General features: G+C 39.3%; 1 protein-coding gene across 1 annotated transcript in view; it reads left to right on the forward strand.

The window, feature by feature from the left end:
* ABLIM1 (actin binding LIM protein 1) overlaps positions 1-19,463 on the forward strand; it is a 139,162-nt gene that overhangs the window by 15,025 nt on the left and 104,674 nt on the right. Inside the window, exon 2 of the mRNA XM_026069785.1 lies at positions 1,674-1,808. Within this exon, the coding sequence (XP_025925570.1) occupies positions 1,674-1,808 (135 nt within the window). The remainder of the gene's footprint in view (positions 1-1,673; positions 1,809-19,463) is intronic.

Consider the following 19,463-nt stretch of genomic DNA (forward strand, 5'->3'; position numbering starts at 1 on the left):
ACCCTGCTCTTTCACTCCCAAAATAGTATTACATTGCAGATTAGATGAGGTTCACTCAAGGCAATGCATTTCTTGGGGCCATATTTAGAAAGAACTGCTAATTAAAATATTAGTTGGCATTACCAACTGTATTCTGCTTACTCATATGGACTGAATTACTGCTCAGGGGAAACAGTTGAAATGAGACTACTGGAGGAGGAGATGCATGAAACTTCATGTCTGAGTAGATGAATCCAGGCATTTTTTTCTGAAGATTTTGGGGGAGAGTGTGGGGGGGAAGGGAGTGAAAAAAATAGCAGCTGCCACATTAGTATGGCTGAATTTAACAGCAGAAATTATTGCCTGGAATACTTACTATACTCTGTGTTTGATGTATTTATTCCCCTTAACTCGTATTAGTTTTTTATTGTTAATCTTGTATTTAATGTATATAAAGCAGAGTGATTGCAGCATTTCTTCACTAAGGTGTTTATAAAGGATTGTGAGATAGAACATCATGAAATTACATTTTTTTTTCCTAGAAATTTATTGAGGGAAGGGAAGAAACTGGTGCAGCAAATATGAGCAAGGTATCTGTTCTGTTGCTACATGAGGAGTAACCTGTAAGAAGGCATATTCCTCTCTGGGGCAGTGTCAGAAATCAGGAGAGGACAGTAGAAAAAGTAGGAAAAACAGAGCTCCAGGAAAAGCTGGGGTATGAAAATGGAGATGATTCCCAGGGATAGTGAGAATGGTGCAGGTGTATGAGCAGTCAGTCTTTCGCAGGCCAGGAACAGGAATGGCAGAAAGGTTTGTGTTATCATGTTCTGATGAGTATCTCTAGTTTGCGAAAAGTATAACAAGGAGGATGGCTTGTTCAGTGTTTCTTTTCGGAAGTCAAACGTGGAGCCATAAAACTTTTATTACCACAATAAAATATACAATAAAGCTGACACAACTCTTTCCTGTTCCTACCCAAGACCTACTCGGGACTGTGGGACAGCTGATCATTTACCGGTACCTGAATCCTGCCTCCCTGATTACTCTGCAGATGCTTTGGTCATTTCTGTCTATTCATAAAATCTCTAATTTACTTTTAGAAAGTTGTTTCTACTGAAGTTTATTGGGAGTAGAAAAAATAAATTGGTTTCTTTTCTCTTCAGACATGCTTTTCCTTTACTAAACATGCTGTAATAGAGAGGAGATGGTTGTAGTTTTAATATTGTCATTTGCATACCAAGTCAGGCTGCCTGGTTCATCTGGTTTCCCAAATCATGGTTTGGAATTACTTTCTCTTTATTCTTTTTGCTTGGGTTGTATTTGTTCTTGGATTAAAATAGTTCAGTTCTTTCTGCCCTTTGTGCTTATTGAATGGTTTACACACACTCATGTTCTTGGAAAGAAATACTTAGGGAGTCTGAAACACTTCATGGCACTGAAACTATGGAGGGAATTTTTCCTTTTCTTTCCTGTCCATGACAGCCTCAGTGGAAGACACAGTAGTTGATGCAAATGGCTTAAACTACTTATTTATTAAAAGGTTGCATTTAAAAAATGTTTGTGACTTGTTAGATGAGCTTAAAGCCTAAACAACGGAATGTGTATTGTGACTAAAAATGACTGAGAGCACAGATTTATGCATAGGAGAAAATCCTCTTTTGATTTGGGTTTAAGTCATATTTTTTGTTTTGCAGTGGCCCATCCTCAGGAGCCTCACCACCCCTCTGAAAAGCCAGTCATCCACTGCCATAAGTGCGGGGAGCCATGTAAAGGTGAAGTACTCCGTGTTCAGGCCAGACATTTTCACATCAAATGCTTCACCTGCAAAGGTAACACTTTGTTGTTCATCTGTTGTAAATGAGTCAATTTGTGCGAATGAACCAGTGAACCACTTCTGAGAGGTCAAGCCTCCTGCGCTCTGCCAGTTAGAAGATATTCTCAATGTTCAGTATGTGAAGGATTTGTGGGTGGGGAAAGTAAAGACTGGATGCTGATCAACAGCACACTGAACAAGCTCTCTGTGTAAATATCTATATTTTAATAGAAAAGAAGAACTATATGAAACATTTGATTTTTGTTGTTTGGGATAATTGGCCACTACGAAAAGACTCAAAATAGCACATTCTGCTCTGAACACTTACATACCTATTCTTTTTTCTACCATTCACTGGGTACAAGCTACACAATAGATAATTGTACGTCAAAGAGATGAGAGGAAAAAGTCTTGCCTCTTTTTATTTTTTTATTTTTATTTTTGTTTTTGCTTCATACAGTTCTATTTAGAAAGTCAGTTTCACGTCTCTCCTGAGCGATCAGTTATGCCATATTTAGCACCTGACTGCTTCTACAGTTTTGTCTGTTTATGTGGGAAGCAATGGAACAGCACTAAACACCCAAAATGAATTGCTTTGTATAGAGTAACAAAAGGTAGGAAGAGCAAGTATAGCCCTAGTAGCTACCCAGAAATCCTGTGTAGATAATGTGCTTGGGTTTCAAATTACTTGTGTTGTATATATTTTCTATTATTTTCATATATGTGACTAAGATATCTTCAGATTGTATTGTGTGATATAGTAGAAGAGAATATGGCATAAGAATACTTAAGAAAATTCTGTCTTTTCATTGTTTTTGTTCTAAGTACTTTTTATGGATTTGTGTAAATGTTTTCGAAACTGATAAGTGCAACCACTGCACTCAGTAGGGATAGTTATGAAAATTAAGCTCCTTTTAACTGAATTGGTTGCTGAACAGTAAGTACCTGCATTCAAAAAACTGGTGGATACTGACATCCAAGAAAAACATGCAAGTGTGCTGGCTGAGGAATTAGAGCTGGGGGGGAGGCCGAGGGCTTAGCCACACATTTTAGGAGAGATGCATTCTCTGAGAGCGAGAAGGGTAGTTAATCATTACAAAAGGAAAAGAAGCAGGTGACAAGGGACCTCTGTAGCAGCTACACTGACACTGTGACCCTGAGAAAAAGCTGAGCTGGAGCTTTTAAGCTGAGTGGTAGAAAAAAATTTCTTTGCTTGTTCCAGTAGTCCGATTCTGCCCGAGTTCAAGAAACAGCAACACGTATGTATATATATTACCCCTAAATAAGTTGTATGGTGCAGAAGATTACTGCCAGAGCTTTGCCCTCATTGTGGTTTAAAAAAAAAAAAGAAGAAAGGCTTGCAAGACCCTAGATTTTCCCTGGCCGTTTAGGTTAAAAGAGGTGTCATAGTACAGTGAGTTGAGGAATGAGTCAGGGAAAAATATTACTCTGCACCAGCATGAATTTATGGAAGAACTCTTGTGTGCCTCTGTTAGAGGTGGAGGTATGTTATAAATAGTTACTGACCTCATGTGCCAAAAGAGCATGTTTGAAAAGGATCTCTCTGTTTGAAGTTTAGTTCATTCAGCACCGTAAAGTAAATTTACAAGGCAGTTTTGTTTGATAAGAGAAGCCCTTTGTCAGCCTGAATTCTACAAAAGGTTTCAGTCCTGAGGTGTTTGGTTTTGGAGCTGCCTTGAGAATGGAGGAAGCACTGCCTGGCTGTCAGAGCACGGACACTGGTGTGCTCTCAGCTGCTCTGGCTCAGACTGCTGAGTTCTGTGACTGGGAGCACACAATTCTGATTACTCTGTGCTTTTTTACAGAAAAGAAGAGCTGAGAAGTTTAATAAAGCATTAAACAATTTTAAAATATCACTACTCTTTATAAAGTCATTACCTTTAAAGATGGGTATTTTGAAACAGGACGGTCTCCTGAATCATTAAGACAGTTTCTGTTTCATTGGCAACCATAAAGTTTCGAAGTCTATTTGATTGAATTAAGTAACTCTCTCATCACAATATGTATGAGGAAATGTGTGAATATGGAGAAATAACATACAGCTCCTTGTGAAACAAGGAAGGGATATCCCATGTACAACCATCATTGGTCGTGTTTATCACAGTCTGTTCTAACGTAGTACGGGATACAATGAAAGTGTTTCACGACTGAAGTGAATGTGGCTGTGCTAATGGAGAATCTGGAGTAAGACGGTACTGGTAAATCAGATTAAGTCTGTTGTGAAACCATCCTGAGTTTAATAAAATACCATAGGTAACCTTAATTGCTTAAATTGTAGATGCTTTACAAGAGTGAAACAGTCAAACACTTTTTGGCTATGCTAGTGTATAGTTTCTTGCTAGTATAGAAATAATATTTTAGAAAAGATTTGACTTTCATCAGTTTGTCAAATTTTTCCTCATATATTTTACAGTAAATACAACAACTGTAGTTGAATCATCTGCTGCTTGTGGCACCTTACAAACTTTTGGCCAACCAAAACACAATCAAGACCAGTAAATAGGATCCCATTGTCTTCAGTGGGTATCAACATCTGCTATAATGACATATTGCAACTGATTCAGACATCTGCCGGTGTCACATATGTAATTCTGGTATGTTGCTGGCCCACACTTCTATGCAGAGTCTGTACTAAAGACTTCATGCATTCCTTTACTTGAAAAATCTAAATCGTATTTTCTGGAAATCTGAACATGCCATCTCTCCCCATCAGTTGTCGATCTTCAAACAGGGTCTCATGGTTGTAGAAACCAAAACGCTGTTGCCAACACCAGTGGCGCAGCCAGTTGTTAACTTGGAAAATCAGTCACCCACAGGAAAGCAAACCATGGTTCATCATTTCTTGAGCCATTTTTGTATCATGCAGATGAGAGCAACCACCCAGCATTCTTTATCAGTACCCACTAGATGCGATGTTGATGTGTGATTTGCCATTTCTGTCCCTATTGAGTATTTTCTATGCAAAAGGCATGAAAAAGGATCAAATACGCAACTACTTATATCACTGTAACAAAGGGGGTTGAATGAGGGGTGTACTTACTGTGTCCATCTGCATATGTATATATGTTTTCATGAAATTTAGTATGTCAGTCATTTCAGGGTACAGGTAAATTTCCATTATGATCATGATTCAGGGACCCACTTTAAAATGTGTGGGTTCAGTTAGGGTCAGGCTCTAAGATCAGGCATCTATAACAGTAGTTAGTACTAGTATCTGCTTAATATGTGGAGTCTACTAGTAGATGTATTACAACAAGTTGCATATGATACTAAGTTTTAAGCACTTCTGAACATAAGTCTTTTGTTTGTTTGTTTTTGTCTGTCACACCTTTGTCCTTCTCAATGATTAGAGCTGTTAGGTTCTCTGATAGTAAAGACTGCCTAAGTAAAGTTTATAAAATGATACCATAATGTGGCTTCTGTGTTTCTGTTGCATATGGTCTTTAAGTTAAATAGGTATATAAGCTCAAAAGATACTTAACTTTCTTCAGGAGATTGGCGTCTTTCATCTGTGTCAAATTGGAATGGTAACAGCTCATTGTGGTAGGCATAGAGGAGCAATACCTGTGCTACAGCTGAAACTGTTAGGCTAATGTCTGTGTCTTTATATATTACAGTTATTGTATTTTGAGCGTGTTTTAGTGTTTTATAATTCCAAAGCAGTTCAAAGACAGCAGCAAGTTTTCTCTTACTGTTCCTGCCTGTAGTGAGTAGTGATCTCAGTTTACACAAGAGACTAGAGTAAACATGGTGGTGGACCAGCTGAGACCCTTTGAGTCGTGAAGAATAACAATTCAGGCCAGACTGTAAACAACATGCCTAGGACCTACCAGTGATTTAAGTGCAGCAGATGGGAGAGAGCTCTGGAATTGTTCTCCTGGTGAATGCACCAGATTAATCTTGTCGTTTCCTTGGGGTCTAATTTCTTCTTTTACTTGTTTTTTGGTTATCTACTTCTACACTGCCTTTGTGCTTTGACTGTTCTGTTGCAAGACTGGTTTTAATAGGTTACATATTTTTGGGGGGCAGTGTCTAAACTCATTGTGGCTTCTGTTTATGGAGATACTTCCAAACTGATGACAGTTTAGTATTCTGTAATATGGTTGATCTCATGACTGATTCCACAAAGATCACCAGAGAAAGGAGAGCTATAGAAATAGTCTCTCTTGATGTACATGAGACTGGAGTTTATCATTAGCTTGTTATGGAAACTCTGAGCTTGTGGAAGATAACTGGTTGCGTGTCATTCGCCTGTTGGTTGGTAGGAGGGTGGCGGAGTGTGGCTTCCTCCTGTTTGTAGTATTTGTGTACCCCAATTTGAACTAAGGGCCACTGCTGAACCTTAGAGACTTCTCTCTTTGCTGCTCATTCAGTCTGTGCCTCATTAACTGGGTTTGCCAGCAAGTGAGTGTCTTTTTGTGTGTATTCATTTGCCTTTGAGAGGAAGGAAGAGTGTGTGTGGTTTGCTCCAAGTCCTGGGTTGCAATTTCTAGCTCCTTTCAGGTAGAGCTGCAGAGCTTGTTTATTGTTGACCTCTCACGTTTAAGTGAATGCACTTTTTATTATACCATATAGTTATTTACTTACATTGCATGTTTTTTTTAATCATATTAGTCATACAGGCAGGACACAGCTGTTCAAGTAAGCATTTTTTTCCTCTTAGTCTAACGGATTTTTAATTTGACATGACTGCTACTCTACAGGAGGTGGAGTTAGATGCCCTTAGCTTATACAGTATGTTGTTAGCCAGGGGAAAAGACCCCTGATATTGGGAACAGAATTCATTAGCTACATCTACAGGTGGTTTGGTTGTCTTCCTCCTTTCCATGTACTGAAGTTTGCTCTTGATGCTTTAGCTCATACATTTACAGTGTGAAAGAGCTGTACAAACTCATACTTGTCTGATTGCTGTCATACCTGCTAAAAACATTTAAGCTTTTACTCAGTGACTTTGATAGTCTAGTGGAGATGTGAGAAAAATCTGTTTACTCATACAGCTGTCACACTAGTGGTGTAGTAGCAGGGGCTTCAGTGGGATTGATTTATTCTCTGTAATTTTGCTGTGTGGGGGTTTCCTTGTTTTACTATTGTCATGCATGCTCTCAACTTTGTTTACATCATACTGTGGATTATGCTTGATGTTATGACAATCCTGCTTCCCTAGATTAAGTCAGAGATGCATAGGCCCTCTTTGATTGCTTGGCATGCATGCGAATGGTGGCTGTTGCTCTACAGGAACAAGGGGACTTGAGGCTCCGTGCTGCATCAGCCAGCTCAGTACATGATTGTGTGTTGCATACTGTGATTGGACAACTTTCTTCCCCTGTAGTTTGGTGCTGCATCCATCTCTGGAATCTTTCTTGGAACAGGGTAACTGCTTCCTGACAAAGATGATAAGTAAAACCTTCTAGCAATTGATGTGTTCCCATATCCCCAAGATAATATGCAGCCAGTGGTTATTTCATGCCCGTTGAGAACCAAATCTATCCAGCTCTTTTCTCCTATCTGCCTAGCAAGGCTGGCTAGTTCTATTTGTGGCTCAAGATAAGAACTAATAAAGGAGCAAAGAGCTGAAAATGGTGGTGCTTATCCTGCAGAAGGTGAGCTCTGCAGGCCTCTCGATAGGCAAAGAATCTCAGGCAGTCAGCAGCTGACTGCGAGCTGCAGTTAACCAGAGAGTGATAGATGGCAGGGAGGGAAGGGGGGAGTTAAAAGACCTTTAGGAGTGCAACGCCGGCAGCACTCTTTAAAGCAGTTGTCTTTTTCTGTTCTATAACAAAATCACTTGCCTTGCTAAGGAATTACACCATCTTGGGTTACACATACAAGTTTAAATGGATTCTGCTTTGTCTCATTATTCATTAGTCTCCATTTTCAATAAATTGATTTTAGATTTTAATTTCTATTATACCAAAAGTATGCAGATCTTACTGTACCAAATTGTTGATGGTTACCTGGTAATGAAAGCAACAGGCTGAGTGGAAGGAGGGTTAGATGAGATGGCTGGAGGGAGAAGACACCGAGCTGGAGACATCTTTGTTTTACTTTTTGTCTTTGATAATCATTAACAATAACAAGAATGAACTAGCAGTTTATAAAGAAGTGAAAAATTGTTCTTGTAAACATTTATGCATGTGAATAACTTTTCTGGAAGAACTAACACTATGTCTGTTACATATGTGAATGTGTGTGGGATCAGGCTGCTAATTATGATGTGCAGTAGCAGAGATTTTAGTGTCTCAGTTTAGATGGTGATTTAATGGTGATCTATTATGAATGGTAATCTTCTATAATTGTCAGTTGATTACAATTCATTTTACCCTATTGCAGGTAGTAGGAGAGGAAGCTTTGATGCTAGTAAATTGCTATAATAAGACTTAACAACAAAGCAGCCTGTGATCTGTTGGGTTAGAGGGGAATGCTGGTTTCAGTACACAGAGTATTGCTTAACTGAACAAGCTTCAAGCTTTGCTAGTAACAAGGTAAAAGTTTACTTAGCTTGATTCTGGTACATGTAGAGTGTGTTGCATTATCTTAACAAGGTAATGTAATATGTGTCATAACAGCATTTCAATTACTGGACAGTTTCCCTGTTCTTGATGTTGAATAAAATTTGGAAAACAGTCAGCTTCCCTATGGTAGAATCTAAACTAAAAAAATCTCATAAATGAACAATCCTGCCTTGGGATTATGGGTAGTATCCTAAAGTTCTCTCATCCATAGTACATGGCATAAATGGGAATGTTACACTGTGTATGAATTTTTCGCATGCAATAGCAGTATCAGGTATCAAATGGCAATTACCAACTGATATTCTTGCTAATTGTAAGAGAAAGCCTAGTCTTGGCATACTGGAGGCATTCCACAAATCCAGAGTATCCAAAGGAGAAGCAACTATTAAAACTTCTTCTATTAAACCATTGTTATAAGTAAGCATGAAGCAATTTCTTAATTATGGAACAAATAGGCTAATTATTCTCTTTTGAGTCAGATGTCTTTCAAGATTATGGAGGAAAGGCTGCATCAATACATGCTGGCAGAATCCTTTACGGTATGTTTAGGTTCCAGGCACATGCCTGTTTCAATTATGTTGTTACTTTTGTAACACTACGTCATCTGTAGTTCAAAAGAGCTTGACTGGGAGGGCGGAAGAGTTCCTAAGTTTAGATCTTGGGATGCTCTGTAATCTTTGACTTTGAACTGAATCTTCCTCCCTTCAAGGACTGGGAAGAAGTTAGGGTCATGTAAGCAAACACTGTATCAACTGGCAGGAATGTGTTTTAAATCATTAGGTCTTTGACCTTTGAGCTGCTCAAATTCCTTCAGTGGTGGCAGGGGAAGGCTACAAACCAGCTACTAGATATTTTGCGTTATTAATAGCTCAGTATCATCAGATGGAAAGTTTAAATATGAAGACATTCCTGTAGCGGGTTTCCAGTGCACTGTTTAAAAGATTTTTGCTTTTCCACAAATATTTCTGAAACCTTGTCTGTGGACAAGGTAACATATCTAGTGTGTCCCTTCCCGAGTATCAGGAAATCCTACAGGGCCCTTTGATGCCCTGAATGACTGAATTAAAGAACCTTCTTTATATAAAAACTCTCTGGGCTTGTAATTATCTTAAGTTGGTTGTGTTTGCCAGCTTGTGAACTCCCCTTTTCAGTTTGGTTATTTAAACAGCCTTTAGCTTTATTAAGTTGTTTGATTTTTCTCAAGGTTTTATGTTTTTGTATAGAAAAGTATATTTCTAGTCACTGAAATACAAAACACTGGAAAATATGAACCTGAAATGCTTTAACACCAGAATACAAATTAAAGGGGCAGAAATGTTGTAATATCCTGGTGTGGATGGTCATGACTTTTGGGATCTAACTTGTGATCATGAAGGATGACAACTCTGCATCCTTCATCCATGATAGAAGGTCCCATAGGAGGGAATAAGGAAGAGAAACTTAAGGTTTTTAGCATGAAAATTAAAGAGAAGAAGTACTTGTTGCTGAGAACATTAGTGCATAAATCAGCAAGATCTGAAAAAGTGAAAGGGGGGCACGCTGTTGTCTGTATGCACTGGGAGACTTAGGAGGGACAGAGAAAACATGTTTAAGGACAACAAATCAGTTTTGAGAAGAGTTAGGAAAATCTGTGAAGAAATGGTATTCTGCTATTTGTAGGAAGCCAATGTAAATTGGAGGTGAAAAGTTCTCCTGTGACAGGAAATGGCATTCATGTGAATTCAGGTATTCAAGTAACATGATATGAAAACAAATCTCAGTTACAGCTGTAAGAGTAGCTGCTGTTTCTATGTTTTCATGTCTTAGCAGCTATGTCTTGAAGCCTGTTCTTTTTCTTGAAGTGATTCTCAATGGTATTTCACTTCAGGTTCAGGGAAGGGCCTGGGAGTTCTGCTTTAAGGTAGCCTGGTTTCTTGCAATATGTTCATGGGGGAGCTTTACCACCCCGACAGGCTGTCCTCATGGGAGTCTTCAACTGATGATCTGCTGGAGAATCAACACAACACAGCACAATCCAAAAGGTTTCTGGAGTGCATTGATGACAACTTCCTAACACAGGTGATTAAGGAACCAACAAGAGGAGACACTCTGCTGGACCTCATACTTACAAGCAAGGAAGGACTGGTCGGGGATGTGAAGGTTGGGGGCAGCCTTGGCTGCAGTGACCATGAGGTGGTAGAGTTCAGGATTCTGCAAGGAGGAAGCAAGGCAAAAAGCAGGATCACGACCCTGGACATCCTGGCACACTTTGTCCTCTTCAAGAATTTGTTCAGAAGAATCCCATGGGATATGGCCCTGGAGAGAAGAGGGGTCCAAGAGAGGTGGTCGATACTCCAGGATCATTTCCCCCAAGCACAAGAATGGTCCATTCCAACAAGCAGGAATTCCAGCAAAGGCAGCAGGAAGCCTGAAAGGATGAACGGATTGGTCCTGACAGAACACAAATATGAGAAGAAAGTGTACAAGAGGTGGAAGCAGGGACAGATGATCCAGGAGGAATACAGAGACACTGCCTGAGCATGCAGGGATGGGACTAGGGCCAAAGCCCATCTCGAGTTCAATCTGGTGAGGGATGTGAAGGGCAGCAAGAAAGGCTTTTACAAGTGCATAAGCATTGAAAGGAAGGCTAGGGAAAATGAGATCCTGCTGCTGAATGGGGCAGGGACCCTGGTGACAAAGGACACTGAAAAGGCTGAAGTACTCAATGCCTTCTTTGCCTCCAGTCAGAAGCGAACCATTGGTGCTGCACCCCTAGGGTTGATGCTGGGTCCAATACTGTTTAACCGCTTCATTAATGACCTGGATAATGGGACTGAGTGCACCCTCAGCAAGTTTGCAGATGATACAAAACTGGGATGAGTGGCTGCTGCACCAGATAGTTGTACTGCCATTCAGAGGGACCTCAACAGGTTGGAGAAGTGGACAGAGAGGAACCTTGTGAAGTGCAGCAAAGGGAAAGGCAAAGTCCTGCAGCTAGAGAGGAATAAACCCATGCACCAGTACGTGCTGGGGGTTGAGTGGCTGGAAATCAGCTCTGCAGAAAAGGACCTGGGGATCCTGGTGGACAAGTTGAATATGAACCAGCATTGTGGCCTCACAGCAAAGAAGGCCAATGACATTCTGGATTGCATTAGGAGGAGTGTTGCCAGCAGGTCGAGGGAGGTGATCCTTCCCCTCTACTCAGTACTGGTGAGGCCGTATCTGGAGCACTTGGTCCAGTTTTGGGTTCCACAGTACAAGAAAGACATGGACCTACTGGAGTGAGTCCAGCAAAAGGTCACAAAGATTATTAAGAGACTGGAGCATCTCCCATGTGAGGAGAAGCTGAGAGAGCTAGGGGCTGTTCAGCCTGTAGAAGAGAAGATTTGGTGGGGATCTTATCAACGTGTATAAATATCTGATGGGAGGGAGTATAGAAGACAGAGCCAGGCTCTTTTCAGTGGTGCCCAGTGTCAGGACAAGAGGCAGCAGGCACAAACTGAAACACAGGAAATTCCACTTGAACATAAGGAAACACTTCTTCACTGTGTGGGTGGCTGAACACTGGAATAGGTTGCCTAGAGAGCTTATGGAGTGTCCAGCCTTGGAAATATTCAAAACCCAGCTGGACACAGTCCTGGGCAGCCTGCTCTAGCTGACCCTGCTTGAACAGCAGGGTTAGACCAGGTGATCTCCAGAGGCCCCTTCCAACCTCAGCAAACCTGTGATTCTGTGACTATAACCCAGAAGTAGAAGGGAGGGCTCTTTCTCATTAGTGGCCACAGCTTCTGGGTGTCAGTGGGCTGTTTCAGGGGTTCAGCAGATTTTAAATAGTGTTCAACACATTGGCAATGAAATTAGGCTGAAAACCACATCCATAGTCTGAAACCAGACCCACAGTTCTGCCTCGCATTGTTCTTCTGTCCTGACTCCTGGCCTCTCCTGGCCTTCTTCAATTTGTTTTCAACAGTAATGTCCTACTTTGTTTGGGTTATGTTTTTCTTTTCAAATGATACTTTCAGTAGATTTTTGGAGAAAACACCAAATTGTTAATTTTACTCTCTTTAAATATAGATAGGAAAAAAATCCCAAGGAGTTTCATCCCGCTCTGAAGGGGATCCTTGTGTTGCTCTTGGGGATTTAAAGCTGTTGATGACAATTGGTTGACACTGATCTTAGTTTGAGTAAGCCTGATGTTTCTTTCAGCGACCAATATTTGACAGGAAATGGAAATAATTGCACTACATGGCTGACATTAATGAATGTTGACAGATGCCATATCAGATTTTAGTAAACTACTGATCCCTTTGAAAGCAGAAGTCCAGCAGGATGCTTTACAGGTGCTTGATGAGTGAGGCACAGCATCCTTATGAAAATACAGAAATTTGCTTGGGTTTGTTGTCTCAATCAAATTTGATCAGATCCTTATTAAAAACAGTGTGCAGAGTATCTCATTTAGATAGTGCTTTTTGATGAGACAGAATCTTCCGCAACAATAACAAGGTATTAAGAATCTTTATTGTGGAGTAGATTTTTCTAGGTTGTGAATTTTATATTATACATTAACTGAAAGTTTCATATAGTACATGGCCAAAGAATGAAAAAGATGGAAAGAGCAATATTTAAATTTTCCTAGCTTTCAGTGTTTTTTGCAAGAAATATTACTTGATGTATTTTAGAATTCTTGACAGATCAGAACAGGCAAAATATTTGTCTTTTCTTGATGAGTTATGTAGAAATCTGTGAGAAGGAGCAGCAGTCTTACAGTGAGAAAAGAGATGTTTGGGAGAGAGTCGGTCTCCGAAGTAATCAATCAGTGTGGAAGTTCAAACATATTAGGGGACATCTGTGTAAAAAGCCTATTTGAAAACATAGAGGAGGTGGAACGTTAACATCTATAAATGCATAATGCTTTTGTGGTCCTCAGATGCACTCCTACTATAGTGCATTGCAGAGATCACTAGAGTTGTCCATGTCTTTGGCTGTGTTGAAAGAAAACAAACTTAATACCGGTCTCTAAATTATCTGTCCCAAGTTTTCTTCCTAGTAAAACGTGCAAGGCCAATTGATAATTATATGTGATAAAATGAACTTCTGTTATGAGTTTTCTCTTTGTGGATTTGATAGAGACATATTTATTATCTCCAGAAATAATTGCCATTGTAAGTATAGGAACATATTATATCAGTAGGATGGATCTGAGCCTGTGTAGAATGAAATGCAAAATACACCCTCATATATATTTCTGCATTTCAAAATATTCTGCATGTGCACATTTCAGTGCTGATTTTACAGAGGGGCTTATCTAGAAAGTTAACACTGTGTGAATAAATCTACATTTAGCATCATAGTAACTAAGAAGCATATTCTGATGTTAGGGTCTCATCCAAATTCAGTTTGCTGATAACTACTCAGTGGTATTTCTATTTTCTTGTGGCTTTAGATTTAGTAAGTCTGCCCTCCAAGAAGAAAAGGTTGTACTTGTAAGCAAAATGTCTGTATTAACTGACATGTTAGATTATGTTATGAATCAAATACTGCAGAATCTATCCAAGGTATATCACCTTTTCTTATGGCAAGAAATAACAAAATAGTTTTTTTTTCTTTTTTTTTAAAGGATTGAAGTTAGGTTTGGCTTTGCATTCAGCTAGATTTAAGTAATCATTTGCTCAGGAGATGGTATAATTTAGTAACAGATTAGGTCTATCCGACAAGGAAGTCCAAAAATTTCTGTAATGAGATCTTTTTCTTTTAATGCTTCATGCCATAGACTTCATTTTAAGTATTGTCTTAAAAGTTTCCCCTATTTTTTTAATCAAAAAATATTGAAAATTACAGCATTTTCCAGCCATTTTATATAAGTTTCTAAACTTATGTTACTAATTGAAATGAAAGTTAGTTGTTTTTTCAGAAAGTAATAGACTTTCTGACTCTATCTGTATCTTTGGGTTCTTAAATCTTTAGGTCTTAGGGTAATAAGCAAATGATGAAATGACGTGAATCCAGTCTTCTCATTTTCTTCATGCACCTGCTATGAGTGTTTTAAAAGTCATTGACTTCAGTGCTCTTAACTCGTGTGTCTGTGTTTAACATGCCAGATCACTGCTAACAATGCTGAGTGAATGGAACAATCTACCTGCTTGTCAAGCCTCGAGGGCCACTGTCAATGTTTCCTTCATTTTCCTGGCTTGTTTCATAAGTTTAGGAATGAGGCAGATTTCTTTTTGTTCTATTCTTCTTGCATCCTTGGCTTACTTATTTATAATCTTTTTTAGAGAGACCTCTCATCTAGATAATTACAGCCAAGCTATCCCAGGCTAAACTTTGACTTTTTTCCACTGATTGCTTTCTCTTCAAGGTTCATTTCCCACAGACCCATAAATGACTTTGATCTCCAGCTAGGGCTTAGTTTAATGTGAAAGGTGTTTTAAATGGTTGAATGATTCTTGCCATTGTTCCCATCTTGGTGCACAAAACATTGATATTTCATTTGGGAAACTGTCACATTGCTATATTATACATGGCTGTTGTTTGCTTGCTCTTGAGCTCAGGTACCAGCTATTCTCTGTTAGACTGTCAGAAAGCCTGAAATACATGCATGTCAGACTTGGACAGGAAAGTTTCTCCTGTGCAGTATTACGTCATTTGAAATATTGTATCTTCAGTGTTAGGGAGAAAACCAAAGAAAACTGACTGAGTAGGACTAAAGAGAGCGTTACGGTTTTGATTGGGCAGCTGATTAAATTAAAGATTGGAGCTCATCTGAAACTTAGTCATTGCTAATGGTTTCAGTTGATTGAATATTTGCATTAAGTGTTTGGGGGTTTCACATAAGTACCTAGCTGAAAATTATTTCTGTCATAATAGCAGTTGGCTCAAAGTAGTTGTGTAGGCAGGATGGCTGGTCTGAAAGGGAGGGTCAGGATTTTTCAAGGGAAGAGGAGAAGAGCCTGGATGGAGGCTGAGGGATGCTGGTCTAGGGGATCGTAGACTAAGTTGGGGGAGAGGAGAGAAATGCAATCTCATCTTTTGCTCAGGAGGTATCTTAGATACTGAACCTTTCATCCTACTCCCCCTGCAACTGACTTTAGCACTAATTGATCCCAGGACTGCTAATCTCTGCAGAGATCACCCAAAACTAAGGTTTCTGGAGACTAAATTTCCGTATCCTTTACACAACATCGTGTCATGCTGTCTTGAGGATATTCCTAGGCAGTGTGGGTTGCTTGCAGGCTTGCTGCGGTCTGTGTTGTTCCTCCCCTTTTGGAAAAGGAAAGATATCTGTGGCCAGGCTCTTCAGACAGTACTCAGCTACCTCACTGGAGTTGCATCTCTGTCTGCTGCTTTACTCCCAAACCTCTAAACTGACTCTTTTATCTAAACCCCCACCTGGATCTCTGGTATGAAGGACTCTGGCTATTAATGATGTATGCTGCTTTCAGCAGCTGTGAAGGACTGTGAAGCTGTTCCAGCAAACCAACCTCTGGGCCTGCAATTCCTCCTTTAAGGAGGGAAAGGATGCAGGAAACTGTCACGAGTTCTAGATTCTATCACATGCTTGTGTCAGGGTTGATATGAGAAACAAGCATAACCGATGACCTCAGTCACAATACCTTGTAGAACAAAATACAAGAAACTGAGCTGTACTGCAAGAACAGATGACTGTATTTTTGGCACAAAAGAAATGAGTGAGAATAAGCTGTGGAATGAAATAAGAGACTGGCAGAAGTTTTCAAATGTATGGATTATACTTGGGCAGGAAAACATCTCTGGCCTTGATCCCGTTATTTACAGTTTTTAATCATTTTTAAATAACTCAAAATATATAAGTTAGAAATTAATGACAGGTCAAGTAGAATATATGAAATAGAAAACCAAAAGAGGGCACAGTTCAGTTCAATAGAAGATAAAATTTATAAGAAATCACAAATAAGCACTGGGAAGGAGATGATGTGAAAGCTGCAAAGAAAATAAAAAAGAATTAGAGAAATTTCACAGCATCATAGAACATACAGTGTATGGGACACTGAGGTTGCAGAACTACTGGGAATGCTGGTCTCAGTTCCAAATAGCTTGGATGGAAATGCATCTATCATCTCTATATGGTGAAGGAAAATCTGCAGATGCAGGAGTGTGAGAAACAGAGCCATCATAATCTCTGTTACAGTTTTTGCAAAAAGCTGTGTGCAATTTCTTAATAGTGCCTAGCAATCTTCTAGTAATTGTAATGCTGCAGCGTGTCTTCTAAGATTCACCATCTTCATCTGGTCTCCTGTTGCTTCTTTCTTTGACATACATTCATTCCTTAAATAACTCAAGGAACAGGAGGTTATGCCATCAAGAAAAGTGCTGATAAGAGGAATGAAATAAAGACAGGGAAACAATTAGTTCATTTGAAATGCAGAAACTTTAAACTTTAATAAAAACATGAACCATGCTTTCATCAATACAGAATTTGTTAAACACTCTCTTAGGGAAAAAAAAACCCACATTTTTCTGTGCATTTGTAGAGATGTAAATGATAAACTGATACAATGCCAAATTCCTTTTTACCTTCAAACAACAAATCCATTATGTCATAAGAAATAAAGCACGTATGAACATTTCCTTGCCTGAGAACAGCACTGTTATTTTATGAAGCCTAGAAATATAAGAAATGAACAAATTCCCAAATGGAAATTGCATTTGCACCTTGTTTAATGCATGGTGATGAAGGAGATCGTTAGAGTTCCTAATGAATAGCATTCATTTTTGTAGATTGAGAGCTCACGTGCATACAGTTTTTTCTTCAGTTTTTAAGCAACTTTTACTTACCATGGAGACAGGGTTATTTCACTAAGGGTCCAGTTTTTCAGCTCTCACTGATAATAACCCTGTGGAAATCCCACATCATGCTGAGTAGGATCAAACCATACTTCTGTTCACTTTTAAAAATTCTGATCTCCTCATTTTCGCCATCTCTGTTAAAGCCTGGAAGTGACTCAGCTACTCACTGAACTCAATTTAAAACTGATCATGGTCCCTTGGAGATTGCAGGCAATTGGATTGCTCTTGAGCAGCTATGTTTTGTCTTAATAGTTTAGACTTGTATACACAGATCTTGTAGCTTTGAAAGCTGACAGCAGCACTGACTGATAATATCTCTAATCCTTTTGTGCTCCGAGTATGTATAAGAGCAGCTCCATTATAGCTCGAGAAAGAAAAAGGTTGTAAGTCTGTGCTCTCCATACAGTGCGAAGCAGGCCCATATTCCAGTCTGCTCCGTTTACAAGAGAGGCAGGATCCGATGTTCAGAACGTGTAATCCTTTGAGATGCAAACTCTGAGGCAAAGGCTGTTTTCCTCCAGGAGCCTTTTCTTTGCTAAATTTTTGTCACTCTACTGTGAAACTCCAGGGAATAGATTTTAGTAGAAATGCTCCTCAGTGTCGTCTCTTTCAGAAAGTAGGTTTGGTCATGTGAAATTGAATTTCTTCCATCTTATCAAGCGGGAAGGGTTCTTAGGGAGGTGTTACCTATTTTCCTGCAGAACTGCTTGGCTGACATAATTCCTGATCACAGAACTATTTCCAAATGATGGATGCCTACAGAATACCTGTTGCTTTTTGCCTTCTCAAGCATGAATTGTGCATCATTATTGGTTCCACTAATTAATTCTTTTGAAGATGTTTTTCGCATCAGCATAAAAAAACAAGGGAACATAATTTGATGTTTCCTGTTAACTGTCATCATCTTGGAATTCTTTTTTTATTGATGGCATGATATTTGTATCACAGTAATTGCCTAGATCACACTGTTGGGATTTGTTGTGCATATGTATTGATCACAGCTGTTTTATCTTCCTTGCCTCTGCTGATGTTGGTGGCATGAATGATGCTGGGCAGATGGTCCTTCTTTTAAATAAAAACAAGCAGTCCATCTTCTCTGTGATATTTCTACAATGGTCATAAATAAGTGTGCTAAGGCATTATTTTTAAGCTTGACGGAATTTGTTGTCAGAATCATGACTTTCAGCACAGTTACCAAAAAAAAAAAGTTGCTTAAATCCCCTCCTTGTTTCTACAGCAAATTGTGCAGCAATTGTGGATACAGTCATGTTTATTGTTTTTGATTCAATCTGTCTATGACTGAAAGTGAAGGCAGCCTGCTGGAGCAGTATTTTTTTGACCATGGATGTTAATGGTCTGGGTGACCCTTATTTGGCCCATGTAGCCCAAAGCTGTGATTAGTGCTAAATTGTCCGATCAAATCTGTTGTGTGGGATTGCCAGGACTTGTCCTCAATTCCTGCAGTTTAGTGTTTGCTTCCTGTTGTGAGTATGTCAAAAATGACGAGTCAGATGGTGGTTCACATCATAAGCAGTTCTACTTGTGCTCGAATTCATGACTTACCAGTGTGAGAGGATTTAACTCATTCTCAATTGTTCAAGCAAAGAGAAAAAGAGATTAAGTTGAAAGGAAAGCCTTCATAAAGAAAAGGGTAAGAGAGGGAGCTTCTTTTTAATAACTGTGATGATTGCCTTTAAAAGACTTTCCAAATAATTTTATCCCCCATTTTATTCACCATGCTTGAATCCCTGTGGCCAAGCAAAAGAGAGAGAGCTTAATACTTGTGAGTGTGTGAGCCCTTTCATTTCATGTTTATGGTGTTTTTTGCAAGCATTAATTTTTCTGCCCTGGACCTCTGTATGAAACATTGAAGCTGGATTTTCAGAAGATGTTACAACAGAGGTTCCATTGAAAGTCACTTTGGATCATCCTACCTTATGAGAGCAATTGGCTAGGCAGGTAAAGTGAGCCATGATGACTACATGAGTTTTTCAAAACTCAGTAACTCAATGGTAGAACTGGGAACCATAGTAAAGAGCCAGAGAGATCATATATACAGCTTATGAGGCAGATCCAGTAGCATGCTGAGTGCCTTCAGCTTGAAGCTAAAATATATATGGACTTTGACTTTAGCTACAAGCTAAAACAGGAACTAAAGGAGATTAGGAAGAAACTTTCATGTAGATACATTAGTACTTCATAGCTCTTTATGAAATTTAGCACCTTCTGAAGCATCTAATATTGGCCACTCTGTAGGCAATAATAATACTGCGATTCATTCACTGTAACCACACTACCTGACAATCTGAATACTAAGGTAATCCCTAATAGCT

Source organism: Apteryx rowi, unplaced genomic scaffold, assembly GCF_003343035.1.
Source record: "Apteryx rowi isolate R43461 unplaced genomic scaffold, aptRow1 scaffold_3, whole genome shotgun sequence".
NCBI classification, from domain to species: domain Eukaryota; kingdom Metazoa; phylum Chordata; class Aves; order Apterygiformes; family Apterygidae; genus Apteryx; species Apteryx rowi.